The following is a 14,813-nucleotide window of genomic DNA, read 5'->3' on the forward strand; positions in this document are numbered from 1 at the left end:
ATTTTATTTAATTTATATTGATATATATATTGGTAAAGACTTAAGCATTGTATATATTATTATTGAGTCGTGGAACCCTTGGTATAGGGGCTAGCCACATCTAAGTTGTCTCTGTGTGCAGATGATGTTACTCTAGTTAAAAAAATTGTTGTTTTTTTTGCTTCATATTGTGCTGACGTTGCAAGTTTTATGGTCAGCCCAAAAAGCATTTCAGTTCCCATACATTTAAAAGAATAAGTAGATCTCTCTCTCTCTCTCTCTCTCTCTCTCTCTCTCAGAATATAATAGTTTATATATATATATATATATATATATATATATATATATATATATATATATATATATATATATATGTATGTATATTACCAGTGTACTGTATCCTTTAGAGAGTTAAGAGTAAGGGGGGGTTGGCATAAGGGGCTAACCCCCCCCCCCCCTCCCCCCCTCCCCAGCTTGACTACCTGTGGAACATTTTTAAACCAATTTATTTTTAAACTTAGTCGTGGTGGGCTCAACATTACACATACCTCTCTCTCTCTCTCTCTCTCTCTCTCTCTCTCTCTCTCTCTCTCTCTCTCTCTCTGTCTCTCTCTCTCTCTCTCACAGGTAGAACTAGTTTGATTTGTCTCATACCGTATTAAATTATTTGTATCTCTCTCTCTCTCTCTCTCTCTCTCTCTCTCTCTCTCTCTCTCTCTCTCTCTCTCAGGTAGGACTAGTTTGATTTGTCTCTTTCATACCATGATGAATTCCTCTCCTCTCTCTCTCTCTCTCTCTCTCTCTCTCTCTCTCTCTCTCTCTCTCTCCTCTCTCTCTCTCTCATAGTTATGCACTTAATCCTATTCACCTAAAACACCAATTAGTTGTGACACACACACACACACATACCCAAGATTCTTCTCCTTCAGGAACTAATAGTCTGCTCTTTTTCGCAGGGCGGAACTATCTTGGGAGAGCCTGACCGGGTGGAGGACTTGGGTGAATCGCAGGTCCCGTACCAGCTCTTCCTGGAATACATCTTCGGCCTAGGCGAGGCCACATACAAGTGAGTGGGCGCTGGGTGTTGCGATCTGACGGGGGGGTGTGCCCTGTTACCGAACGAGTTGTCGTAGGCACACGGGTTGCCTGAATGTAGATTGATTGCCTGTGTAGACCCTTGTAAACTAGTGACCAGCCTATTTGTCGAGAGCAACTGTCTTAAGTGCCGCATGACTTGCCTAATGCTTAAAAACTGCTAAAATAAAGACTGCCTGTATGGACACTATTTAACGAGTCATTTGCCTATTTGTCGAGAGAGACTGTTTTAAGCCTCCGCAAGACTTGCCTAAGGCTTACAAATGGCAAAAATATAGACTGACTGCCTGTGTGGACACTTCTTAACGAGTCACTTGCCTATTTGTCGAGAGCGACTGTTTTAACCCTCCTCCTGACTTGCCTAATGCTTACAAATTGCCAAAATATAGACTGACTGCCTGTGTGGACATTTCTTAACGAGTGACTTGCATATTTGTCGAGAGCGACTGTTTTAAGCCTCCTCCTGACTTGCCTAAAACTTATAAATTGCCAAAATATAGACTGACTGCCTGTGTGGACCCTTCTTAACGAGTGACTTGCCTATTTGTCGAGAGCGACTGTTTTAACCCTCCCCATGACTTGTCCGAGGTTTACAAATGGCAAAAATATAGACTGACTGCCTGTGTGGACACTTTTTAACGAGCAACTTGCCTAAACAAGTGACTTACCATCCAGTCGAGGGAGACTGTCGTAAGCCTTAACACGACTTGCCCTAGGCTCATGAATATAGATCTTTTTTAACGAGTGACTCGCCTACTTGTTGAGAGGACATGATTGGCCAGTCTCTATTCTGGCTCATGAATTTCCAAATACCATTTTCTATACCAATGACTTTTTTATCATTAACATCAAGATTAGTCTGCTATCAAAGCTTATCGTTAAACTTATCGACATATTACTTATCCTACCCCTTAGTGGATTAGACAGGGTAAGGTCTATTAGGGGTGCAGATATCTATGGTTATCATAGGATACGTCCCTGATTATACACGATATCTTCGGATAGTCGTTCTGGGGTTTGGAACCCTGTGACACCTGACGGTAATTCTCTTGTAATATCAATCGCAGAAATATTATACTGTAGAAAGTTGCCAGAAGGAAGTTCCATCAGGACGACATGTCTATCTCACCCAAAAGTAGGTTTTCCTATGTCAAAATCCCTTAATTTTCGTGCTCTAAACTCATAACTTCCCAAAAGCATGGAGGCTTAAGACTAGACTCATTGTTGACGCAGACTCAAGCCGGGTTTTGTTTTATATCTCTGATATTTCCTTTATATGGTCATGATTAGTCTATTTGTAGACTCACAGCTTGTTCTTTAGACTTACAGCTCCGTGATCTAGTCCAGACCTTTAGCGATTAGTATAGACTCACAGCTTGTTCTTTAGACTTACAGCTCCATGATCTAGTCCAGACCTTTAGCGATTAGTATAGACTCACAGCTTGTTCTATAGACTTACAGCTCCATGATCTAGTCCAGACCTTTAGCGATTAGTATAGACTCACAGCTTGTTCTTTAGACTTACAGCTCCATGATCTAGTCCAGACCTTTAGCGATTAGTATAGACTCACAGCTTGTTCTTTAGACTTACAGCTCCATGATCTAGTCCAGACCTTTAGCGATTAGTATAGACTCACAGCTTGTTCTTTAGACTTACAGCTCCATGATCTAGTCCAGACCTTTAGCGATTAGTATAGACTCACAGCTTGTTCTTTAGACTTACAGCTCCATGATCTAGTCCAGACCTTTAGCGATTAGTATAGACTCACAGCTTGTTCTTTAGACTTACAGCTCCATGATCTAGTCCAGACCTTTAGCGATTAGTATAGACTCACAGCTTGTTCTTTAGACTTACAGCTCCATGATCTAGTCCAGACCTTTAGCGATTAGTATAGACTCACAGCTTGTTCTTTAGACTTACAGCTCCATGATCTAGTCCAGACCTTTAGCGATTAGTATAGACTCACAGCTTGTTCTTTAGACTTACAGCTCCATGATCTAGTCCAGACCTTTAGCGATTAGTATAGACTCACAGCTTGTTCTTTAGACTTACAGCTCCATGATCTAGTCCAGACCTTTAGCGATTAGTATAGACTCACAGCTTGTTCTTTAGACTTACAGCTCCATGATCTAGTCCAGACCTTTAGCGATTAGTATAGACTCACAGCTTGTTCTATAGACTTACAGCTCCATGATCTAGTCCAGACCTTTAGCGATTAGTATAGACTCGCAGCTTGTTTTCGTGACTCGCCTGGATTTACATTGGACCACTTCCGTAGACCCGTGAATAACCATCGTCACGACCTATCTCGTAACATAACCGACTGCCACCCTTCCTGTCAGACCCGTGACTAACCATCGCCACGACCTGTCTCGTAACATAACAGACTGCCACCCTTCATGGTAGACCCGTGACCTATCTCAGAACATAACTGACTGCCACCCTTCCTGGTAGACCCGTGACTAACCATCGCCACGACCCGTCTCGTAACATAAATGACTGCCACCCTTTATGGTAGACCCGTGACTAACCATCGTCGTGACCTATCTCGTAACATAATTGATTGCCACCCTTCCTGGTAGACCCGTGACTAACCATCGCCATGACCCGTCTCGTTATATAACTGACTCTCGCACTTCCTGTACACGCCAGACGTGACTGCCCTCGTCACTTTTGACTCGTGAATCACCTCGGCTTCCTCGTCGGCTGAACAAAAAGAATGTGGTGAAGAAGAGGAGGAGGAAGAATGTGGCCCAGTGATATCTGGGACGCTGCCAAGCCAGTGGCATGTGTCTTCCTGACAGATTGGGCTAAAACTCTCCTGTCCCACCACGCTGGTTATGCAGCCAGACTCTTCCTCTTGGCCAGGGGTTCTCTCTCTCTCTCTCTCTCTCTCTCTCTCTCTCTCTCTCTCTCTCTCTCTCTCTCTCTCTCTCTCTCTCTCTCTCTATAATTTAGTGTCCCACTTGGTTACTCAATTGTGACAAGCCTTGTTATTAACATTTATTAGATTGTTGCTGGATTACACCGCTGTTACTGCATTTACTGGCCCGTAACTTCTTAAACTTCATTGAAATATTGCTGTTACTATCACAAAACTTCATTGAAACATTGCTGTAACAATCACAAAACTTCAGTGAAACATTGCTGTTACAATCGCAAAACTTCACTGAAACATTGCTGTTACAATCACAAAACTTCACTGAAACATTGCTGTCACAATCACAAAACTTCACTGAAACATTGTTTTTACAATCACAAAACTTCACTGAAACATTGTTATAATCACAAAACTTCACTGAAACATTGTTATAATCACAAAACTTCACTGAAACATTATTGTTACATTCACAAAACTTCACTGAAACATTGCTGTTACAATCACAAAACTCCACTGAAACATTGCTGTTACAATCACAAAACTTCACTGAAACATTGCTGTTACAATCACAAGACTTCACTGAAACATTGCTGTCACAATCACAAAACTTCACTGAAACATTGCTGTTACAATCACAAAACTTCACTGAAACATTGTTGTTACAATCACAAAACTTCACTGAGAATTTGTTGTTACAATCACAAAACTTCAATGAAACATTGCTGTTACAATCACAAGACTTCACTGAAACATTGCTGTTACAATCATAAAACTTCACTGAAACATTGCTGTTACAATCACAAAACTTCACTGAAACATTGCTGTTACAATCACAAAAATCCACTGAAACATTGCTGTTACAATCACAAAACTTAACTGAAACGTTGTTAATAATCACAAAACTTTACTGAAACGTTGTTATAATCACAAAACTTCACTGAAACGTTGTTATAGTCACAAAACTTCACTGAAACATTGCTGTTACAATCACAAAACTTCACTGAAACATTGCTGTTACAATCACAAAACTTCACTGAAACATTGCTGTTACAATCACAAAACTTCACTGAAACATTGCTGTTACAATCACAAAACTTCATTGAAACATTGCTGTTACAATCACAAAACTTCACTGAAACGTTGTTATAATCACAAAACTTCATTGAAATATTGCTTTTACAGTCACAAGACTTCATTGAAACATTGCTGTTACAATCACAAAACTTCACTGAAACATTGCTGTTACAATCACAAAACTTCATTGAAACATTGCTGTTACAATCACAAAACTTCATTGAAACATTGCTGTTACAATCACAAAACTTCACTGAAACATTGCTGTTACAATCACAAAACTTCACTGAAACATTGCTGTTACAATCACAAAACTTCACTGAAACATTGCTGTTACAATCACAAAACTTCATTGAAACATTGCTGTTACAATCACAAAACTTCACTGAAACGTTGTTATAATCACAAAACTTCATTGAAACATTGCTTTTACAGTCACAAGACTTCATTGAAACATTGCTGTTACAATCACAAAACTTCATTGAAACATTGCTGTTACAATCACAAAACTTCATTGAAACATTGCTGTTACAATCACAAAACTTCACTGAAACGTTGTTATAATCACAAAACTTCATTGAAACATTGCTTTTACAGTCACAAGACTTCATTGAAACATTGCTGTTACAATCACAAAACTTCACTGAAACATTGCTGTTACAATCACAAAACTTCACTGAAATATTGCTGTTACAATCACAAGACTTCACTGAAACATTGCTGTTACAATCATAAAACTTCACTGAAACATTGCTGTTACAATCACAAAACTTCACTGAAACATTGCTGTTACAATCATAAAACTTCACTGAAACATTGCTGTTACAATCACAAAACTTCACTGAAACATTGCTGTTACAATCATAAAACTTCACTGAAACATTGCTGTTACAATCACAAAACTTCACTGAAACATTGCTGTTACAATCACAAAACTTCACTGAAACATTGCTGTTACAATCACAAAACTTCACTGAAACATTTCTGTTACAATCATTAAACTTCACTGAAACATTGCTGTTACAATCACAAAACTTTACTGAAACGTTGTTATAATCACAAAACATTACTGAAAAGTTGTTATAGTCACAAAACTTCACTGAAACATTGCTGTTACAATCACAAGACTCCACTGAAACATTGCTGTTACAATCATAAAACTTCACTGAAACATTGCTATTATAATCACAAAACTTCACTGAAACGTTGTTATAGTCACAAGACTTCACTGGAACATTGCTGTCACAATCACAAAACTTCTCTTAAGCTACGGGTCTACTGATCCAGATCTCCGACAAAATATAACAAACTTCCTCTCGATGACTTTCAGGCCGGGTGCGTACGATCTCTTCAAACACAACTGCAACAACTTCAGCGACGAAGTTTCCCAGTTCCTGTGCGGACACGGCATCCCAAAGCACATCTTGCAACTTCCCGACGAAGTTTTGAACACGTGAGTGGTGACTTCCAACCTATTTCTTTCTGTTGTTCATGTTTTTCTTTATCGCAAGAGCTGATTTTGTTGTTTTGTAAAGACGTGGATTAATGTAACATTTTGATTCCAACGACTCAGACCTAGATTTTACCCTTAAAGGAGAACATCTATCTTTTTGGAAACATATATACATATATACAGTCATCCCCTTGAATTACCTCAGTACGAGGAGGGACGCAAAAGTAACCGGAATTGTCATAGAATTTTATTCAGCTATTGTTACATGTTTATAGTCTTATCACCTTCAAAGTCCTCTCCATTTGAAGCAATGCACCGGTCCAGACGTGTTTTCCACTGTTGAAAGCAGTTCTGGAACTCTTGTGAAGTTATTTTTATTAATGACTCGGTCGTTTTCTTCTCAACCTCTTCGACGTCTGCTAAACGTTTTCCTTTGAGGACTTTTTTCATTCGGGGGAACAAAAAAAGCCACAGGGAGCAAGATCGGGTGAATAGGGAGGGTGGGTAAGTAGGGTCATGCCATTCTTGGTCAGAAACTGTCTTACACTCAAGGCGGTGTGCGCTTTTGCAGACGTCGAAGAGGTTAAGAAGAAAACGACGGAGTCATTAGAATAATAACTTCACTGAAATATTGCTGTGACAATCACAAGACTTCACTGAAATATTGCTGTGACAATCACAAGACTTCACTGAAACATTACTGTTACAATCACAAAACTTCAGTAAAACATTGCTTTTACAATCACAAAACTTCACTGAAACATTGCTTTTACAATCACAAGACTTCACTGAAACATTGCTGTTACAATCACAAAACTTCCCTGAAAACATGTCTGGACCGGTGCATTGCTTCAAATGGAGAGTACTTTGAAGGTGATAAGACTATAAACATGTAACAATAGCTGAATAAAATTCTATGACACAATTCCGGTTACTTTTGGGTCCCCCCTCGTACGAACTGTTTCGAATGGTTTGTCGAGTAACCGTAATACAATGATTCTTTGTAAAGTAATGCAATTCTTTCTATTTGTGCGAGTCACACCAATTGAGTCTTTCAGTCGAGAAACATGCCAAGCGACATTTTTAAAAAGTGTCAGAAATCGCGATTGAAAATTGCCAATTTTCAAATTATTTTATATTATTATTATTATCATTATTATCAATATAATAATAATTATTATTATTTATATTATTATTATTTATATTATTATTATTATTATTATTATTATTATTATTATTATTATTATTGTTTTTCAATCGCGATTTCTGACACTTTTTAAAAATGGCGCTTGGCATGTTTCTCGACTGAAAGACTCGATTACACATATCGGTATTCCTTTGCAAATTTCACGTACAACGGTAATTTATAACTGCGAATATGCCTTCTAATTACTTAGTTTTATTTTCTTGGTTATTTTAGTTGCATTTTCTTTGTAGTTTCATTTACAACTCTTGCAGTAAACTATGTTTTAACCTTTTTACCCCCAATGGACGTACTGGTACGTTTCGCAAAACTCATCCCTTTACCCCCATGGACGTACTGGTACGTCCTTGCAAAAAACTGCTATTTAAATTTTTTTTTCATATTTTTAATAACTTTATGAGAAACTTCAGGCATTTTCCAAAAGAATGAGACCAACCTGACCTCTCTATGACGAAAATTAAGGCTGTTAGAGCAATTTGAAAAATACATATTGCAAAATGTGCTTGAAGAAAAAAAAAAAAAAACCCTGTGGGTTAAGGATTGGAAAGTTCCAAATAGCCTGGGGGTAAAATGGTTAATGATATTTCCCATAATGTATAAAACTTTGTATACTGCATATATTCATCATTTTATAATGTCCTCTACTGTTTTTCTGTTTTAATGACTAGATTTTTGTTGCCAACCCTTAACATTTTTAGTAGAACTGAAACAATAGTAATTCACATTTGTGGCCTGAAATTCTCAAATCGAAAGCAGTTATCTGACTTAATTTCCACTTCCTTTTTTAATAATCGACGTAAACATTGTACAGTATGTCAGAGCTGCAAACTTCTATTTAGATTAGCCGTCTGGAATGCAAATTACAATTGTTTTAAATGTAAAATCTCCCGTACAGTATACCGAAGGTTATCTGTTTTGACGTTTGAGAATTCGTCTGGCTATTAGCAAGATCAATAAAAGAGGCTTTCAATGCGTGTGCCAAATGCTTTGAGTAGGTTTGCTTTTACAGTATAAGCTATGTTCAATCTAATGTATAATGGATTCGTACACGCTGGAAGGCCTCCCTTATTGATTAACTGTGATTAACCGCTTGCCGAACGCATTAGCGTGTGACTAACCAATTGCATCCCTTTTGTGCGTGTGCAGCCCCCTAGGTCAGATGCTGTCTCCCATGCTGGCTTCGATGCAGATCACCGCCAGCGACCCGGTGTCCGGCCACTCCTCGACCAACAATCACGGCCAGCCCCGCCATTTCCCGTAGTAACAGACCCCGCCCGACCAGCATTCCTCCTCGCCGTGGCGACTCACCGATCTCCCGGCGAGCCTAGCTGCTCGCTCATGTCTGACTTAATATCATTTATAGTGTCAATGCTGTTTTTATCACAGGAAGGGTAACTAGCCGCATCAATCGCCAGCAAAGTGGGAATGTCGAAACTAGTCGTAAACAAGTCGTTAACGCGAGTTTTATATTGTCATCGAGATGTTTGATTCGAAAAGGGGAACTGCCGCAGTCGCGGTTATACGCTATCACGTCATCTGATGCGTGCCAAGTACAGAACTGTTCGTAGAGAGATATTCACTATTTGGAATCGTCATTAGAGAGCTCACGAGTGTTCCGACGTTCGGACCAGTATGATACGACCTGTCGGTATCTGTTATCATTACCCCTGTTACTGTCTTGTACTTCATTAACAAATATTTGCGAGTCTATGCCTCAAGTCTTCCATCCAGTCGAAGTCAAATTGTCTTGCCGCTAAAGTCTGGCCTCTGTCGACTTTCAGAAGGTCTGACTAAACCGTTTCATAAGTCTGAAATGATACCTCATTTCCCTCCATAGTTACAAAGAAAGCACAAACTCTCCTCTTCACTGCCTGATCATCCAGTCTTAAATTTCAGTTATCCCTTAGCTTTAATCAGGCGTGATCAAGTACCGTATGAGTATTGAAAACTCTTAACAGTGTGTGTTTTACCTCTTGAGAATCAATCGCCGCGGTAGGTACTGTATGAAGGTTTCGCGTTTGCCAATCGGAGAAGTTACGTTAAGGTTACTTCCTCTGTCCCCCACGATGTGTGCCAAAGTGGGAGTCGTATCTCTGGCGTACAAACGATACCCTCACAGGTTATGTGAACAGTTCAACTATGAGCCAACCCCTTTTACAAGGCTATTATCATTATTATTATCGTAAGGCTTAAGGCTTTCATTTGCTTTTAGGAATTTATGTCAGAAGTTTCAGATTCAAATTGCTTTTTATAACGTTACTCGAGTGAGCGGCCATTTGGCGTGTGACATTTAATATCCAGAGGAAAATTGACAGATCAGCATATTGGTATATTGGTGACGTGATCAAACGGATACACGAGATTAAGACGAACAAACTTGAATGGGCCGTACTTTGAACGATCATGTATTACGAATATCTGCGTCAATTAAAATAATTCTTCGGGAAACCAAACCTTAAAGTTTCTGAATTTTCACATAGACTGCTTTTAGTAACAAGTCACTATTGCCTCGTTTTACTTACATGTTTGTTATATTTCTTAAATAACTTTGAAGACGTAATACATTTAGTTCCTTTTTCTTAAATGACTTATAAGACGTAATGGCTCTGTGCTATTTCCAATTTACTTACATTTCTTAAATAACATCTTAAATAACTGGTAAGACGTAACGCATTTAGTTCCTTTTACTTAAATGACTTAATAAGACGTAATGACAATGTGCTATTTCCCATTTCCCGCCGAGCGGATTCCCATTGATCGCAGTGTACGTAATACGTGTTCTCAATTGCCGGAAAGTACGTTTTTGAGTTCCTTAACAATCTCACTTATTAACTTTTTGAAATTGTACGTTAGATTAGGCAATATTACCTATGATAATTGCACCGCAGAGAAATAGTTTAATAGAATTATGTATTTGATATTATATAGTAGTACGTTATATTGAATTTGTGTTTATAATATATATTCATTGATATGAATTGTGTGTGTATGTTTCCTAAGTAAATAATTTATATAACCCCGCTGTTTTTGTAGTAACCTTTGGATGTTGAGTGCTTTCTAGTATATATTTGTGGTTTGCTTATATATATATATATATATATATATATATATATATATATATATATATATATATATATATATATATATATATATATATATAAATGTATCTATATATATATAAATGTATAAATTATATATATATATATATATATATATATATATATATATATATATATATATATATATATATATATATATATATATATATATATATATATATATATATATATATATATATGTATATATGTATATATATATATATATATATATATGTATATATATATATATATATATATATATATATATATATATATATATATATATATATATATATATATATATATATATATATATATGTATATATATATATATATATATATACATATTTGTTATAATTTTCTTATACCCTCAGTACTGTATAATAACAGATTGGCCTTAATGTTAATTACTGTAGTTCGTAAAATAAAATTACCACGCAAAATAACAAACTGAGTACAACATACTCGTTAATCCATTAAGGTACGCCAAACACATCGAACACAGTTCTAAATTATTTTCGTATCAGTAATTACTAGATATTTTTCTGCTAAAATAGAATTAAAACCTTAAATCAAAGTTTGCTCTTTGCCTTCTCACGTTCGGAACCGAGCGCGCGAACTCGCGGACGTGAGGGATGACGAGACTCCCCGTTGTTGTTCTGTCTCCCCTTAGAGCTTTAGGCGAGACCCTGAAATCCCTGGTGAAGGACCTGGACATCAAGTCTTCCGATTCGAGACGCGTCAACTTCGCCAACTTCAACAACAACCTACACAGCTACGTACCCCCAGAATACCCGTTGCATCGGCACGACGATTCCCCTGAGCTGGAAGAACTCAATCAGGCGATCGATCAAGTCAGGTGAGTTGCTGGTCTCTATTGAAACTTAGATAAAAAGTATTTAAGTTAAGCTTCCGAGGATCTGACCACACTTTTGCATAGTCTTAGATGAAAAGTATTTGTAAGTTAAACTTCCGAGGATCTGACCGCACTTTTGCATAGTCTTAAGTAAGTTAAACTTCCGAGGATCCGACCGCACTTTTGCATAGTCTTAGAGGAAAAGTATTTGTAAGTTGAACTTCCGAGGATCCGACCGCACTTTTGCATAGTCTTAGATGAAAAGTATTTGTAAGTTAAACATCCGAGGATCCGACCGCACTTTTGCATAGTCTTAGATGAAAAGTATTTGTAAGTTGAACTTCCGAGGATCCGACCGCACTTTTGCATAGTCTTAGATGAAAAGTATTTGTAAGTTGAACTTCCGAGGATCCGACCGCACTTTTGCATAGTCTTAGATGAAAAGTATTTGTAAGTTGAACTTCCGAGAATCCGACCGCACTTTTGCATAGTCTTAGATGAAAAGTATTTGTAAGTTGAACTTCCAAGGATCCGACCGCACTTTTGCATAGTCTTAGATGAAAAGTATTTGTAAGTTGAACATCCGAGGATCCGACCGCACTTTTGCATAGTCTTAGATGAAAAGTATTTGTAAGTTAAACTTCTGAGGATCTGACCGCATTTCTGAATAGTCTGTTCACTTAACTATAAATGCTATTAAAGTTCTATGGTTTTTATAACGTGTAGGAACAATACACTCTCTCTCTCTCTCTCTCTCTCTCTCTCTCTCTCTCTCTCTCTCTCTCTCTCTCTCTCTCTCTCTCTCTCAGTACCGTCACTCACTTACCCCATTGTCTCTCCCATGACGTACAGACAGAGAGGCATCATCCTCGAAGATCGACGGAACTCGCTAAACGAGAAGATAATCAAAAAGGAGAAGAAAAAGAAAGACAAAAAGGAGAAGAAAGAAAAGAAAGAGAAAAAGGAGAAGAAGAAGAAGAGCAAATCGAGTGACGACCAATCAGACGACACCAAGAAGAAAAAGAAGCATCGCGTTCACATCGAGTCGCTCGAAGACGACCCGAATTCCCCCTGCTGCTCCGGAATCCAGTCTGCGTCCCACTCGCGTCACAATTCTGAAGGAGAGGTCCCCCTGCCGCCCCCACAGGTCCTGCCAGACCCGCTCCACCAGATCACAGACTCCATAGACACCCTCGGCATAAGCCAGGTGCCGGTCGAGAATTCCAGTAGCGGGGAAATAGTCTCCACGGAGCCGGAGCCCTTCGAGCGCCTTCCGTCCCCGAGCAGCCTCCGCGCTTCTCCACAGCCCGAGAGAGACTTCTCGGCCACCACAATGTCCGACTCGGCCCCAGAGGTGCCTTCCGAGGACGTCGCTCCTCCCCCGACAACAGCGCCCCAGCCCTCGGACGCTCCCGCCAGGGATTCCCCGCCGCTCCAGCCGGAGCCCGAGGTGGAACGTGAGCCTCCCATTCTCTTCAAAGATGATATGGATGTGAGTACTGGTATGGATGACAATGTGCGTGATTCAGGTTTTGGAATATTATGGTCCCCAGTGCACGAGGGCGATGATGGTGGTGTCATTGCTGCTCCTAGATCCTGCAGCCTCTCCCCTTGCATGTCCTTATCCTCCTCCTCCTCCTCATCCGAGTGTTCGTACTTGTGTTCGGCTTCGTCTTCCTCATATTCCTCCCCCTTGTTCTTCTACTCCTCCTCGTCTTCCTCCTCGTCATTGTCTTCCCTGTCCGGCTCGTGTTCCAGTCTGTCCGATGCTTCCACGTCCTCCTCTCATTCATCAGCCAAATATTCAGTCTCCTCATCCCGGTCCTCAAAGTCTGGGGATTCCGACATCAATAACAACAACAACAATAATAATAACCCCGACAAACCCAACATAAACATACCGGAAACAGTATCACCCGTCACTAATCCAGCCCCTCCCTTGACAACATCTTCCTCGACCCCTCCTTCCCGCGCAAAGCGACGGAATTCGACGAGCGGCCTCTCCAGAAGTTCTACAGCCGCATCAGACATATCCATGTCCTCCTCGACTTCGGGGTTATCATTTGGCTCGTCCTACTACATCCGATACGTCGTGGATCCAGCGGGAAGAGTACCCACCCCTCAGGAGTTGCCTTCCTCACCAGAAGATTCGCCTTCGCCGCCCGCCATCAGCCGCTGCCACTCGGCAGCTTCAATCTCGTCTGTGGACACCATGCGCACGGTCACACCAGACCAGCTGTACTTTGAGGTCAACAACGCCGCCTTCAGAAGGATGCACGGAATATCTCGGGCGTCTTCGTACGAATCCTGCCTGACCTTCCAGTCGAGATCCCGATCTCATTCCCTAGAGTCCTGTTCCACCTTGCAGTTCAATTCCCTGTCCCAGGAGTACCCCACTTCCAAGCGATCCGTCCTCTCACCAATACAGTCTTCATCACAGTCTCCCAAAGTGCAGTCCCAGCCAGCCTCTCCCCTCCCTCAGTATCCCATCCCATCCCGAGCCAATTCCTTCGAATCCATCACCTCCTTCCTACGCCGAGTCCCACGGGCCCCTTCCTCCGTCCGATCAATCTCCACCTTCGATTTGGCCCCAATGTCCCGGTCCATGTCTCCCGCCCCCAGAAGCGAAGCCTATCCCGACCGTCCCCCGTCCACAGATTCTCCCATCATGTTGGCATCCCCGAATGGAAGCTTGCACGGATCTCAGGAGTCGGTGATGGTGTTCCGACCCGTGCCGAGATTCAATTACGTTGACCCGGGCTCGCCGGAGCCCCAAGCCGCCCTGCTCTGCTACCTGGGCCCGGCCCGCCCGTACGAGCCTCCGGTGATCTACACCAGCGTTCTCCAGCAGGTGGGTATCTGCTGACGCCCCTAGCTGCTCTACCGCCCGCTGTCCCCCTGGTGATTCTCCCACCACCACCACCACCACAGTCACCGTCTGTCGTCTTTCTTCTTCCACCACACACCTCCGCCGTAGATCCCGTCACCTGCATGACTGCGTTGACGAACAGTTGCTTTTAGATGTGGCAACTGCCGAGTGATTTTGAGTGATTTTGGTGTGTGATAGAATGAGTCTGATAATTTGTTGTTGAATAATTAATTTTCAAATTTATTGAATAGGTTGAATAGCAAAGACAAATATCATTAAAGATTGTTGAATAATTCATTTTCA

The 14,813-nt window shown here is 40.4% G+C and overlaps 1 protein-coding gene across 2 annotated transcripts in view; it reads left to right on the plus strand.

Moving 5' to 3' along the window:
• LOC137633651 (serine/arginine repetitive matrix protein 1-like) overlaps positions 1-14,813 on the plus strand; it is an 84,985-nt gene that overhangs the window by 62,181 nt on the left and 7,991 nt on the right. The window contains exons 5-8 of one of the 2 annotated variants that reach the window (XM_068365902.1): positions 936-1,045; positions 6,361-6,483; positions 11,459-11,644; positions 12,494-13,133. In XM_068365902.1, coding sequence (XP_068222003.1) covers positions 936-1,045; positions 6,361-6,483; positions 11,459-11,644; positions 12,494-13,133 — 1,059 coding nt within the window. Of the gene's footprint in view, positions 1-935; positions 1,046-6,360; positions 6,484-11,458; positions 11,645-12,493; positions 14,493-14,813 lie in introns of both variants that reach the window. The other variant, XM_068365901.1, reaches the window with a different exon arrangement.

The sequence above is a fragment of the Palaemon carinicauda genome, chromosome 43, assembly GCF_036898095.1.
Source record: "Palaemon carinicauda isolate YSFRI2023 chromosome 43, ASM3689809v2, whole genome shotgun sequence".
Classification (NCBI taxonomy): Eukaryota; Metazoa; Arthropoda; class Malacostraca; order Decapoda; family Palaemonidae; genus Palaemon; species Palaemon carinicauda.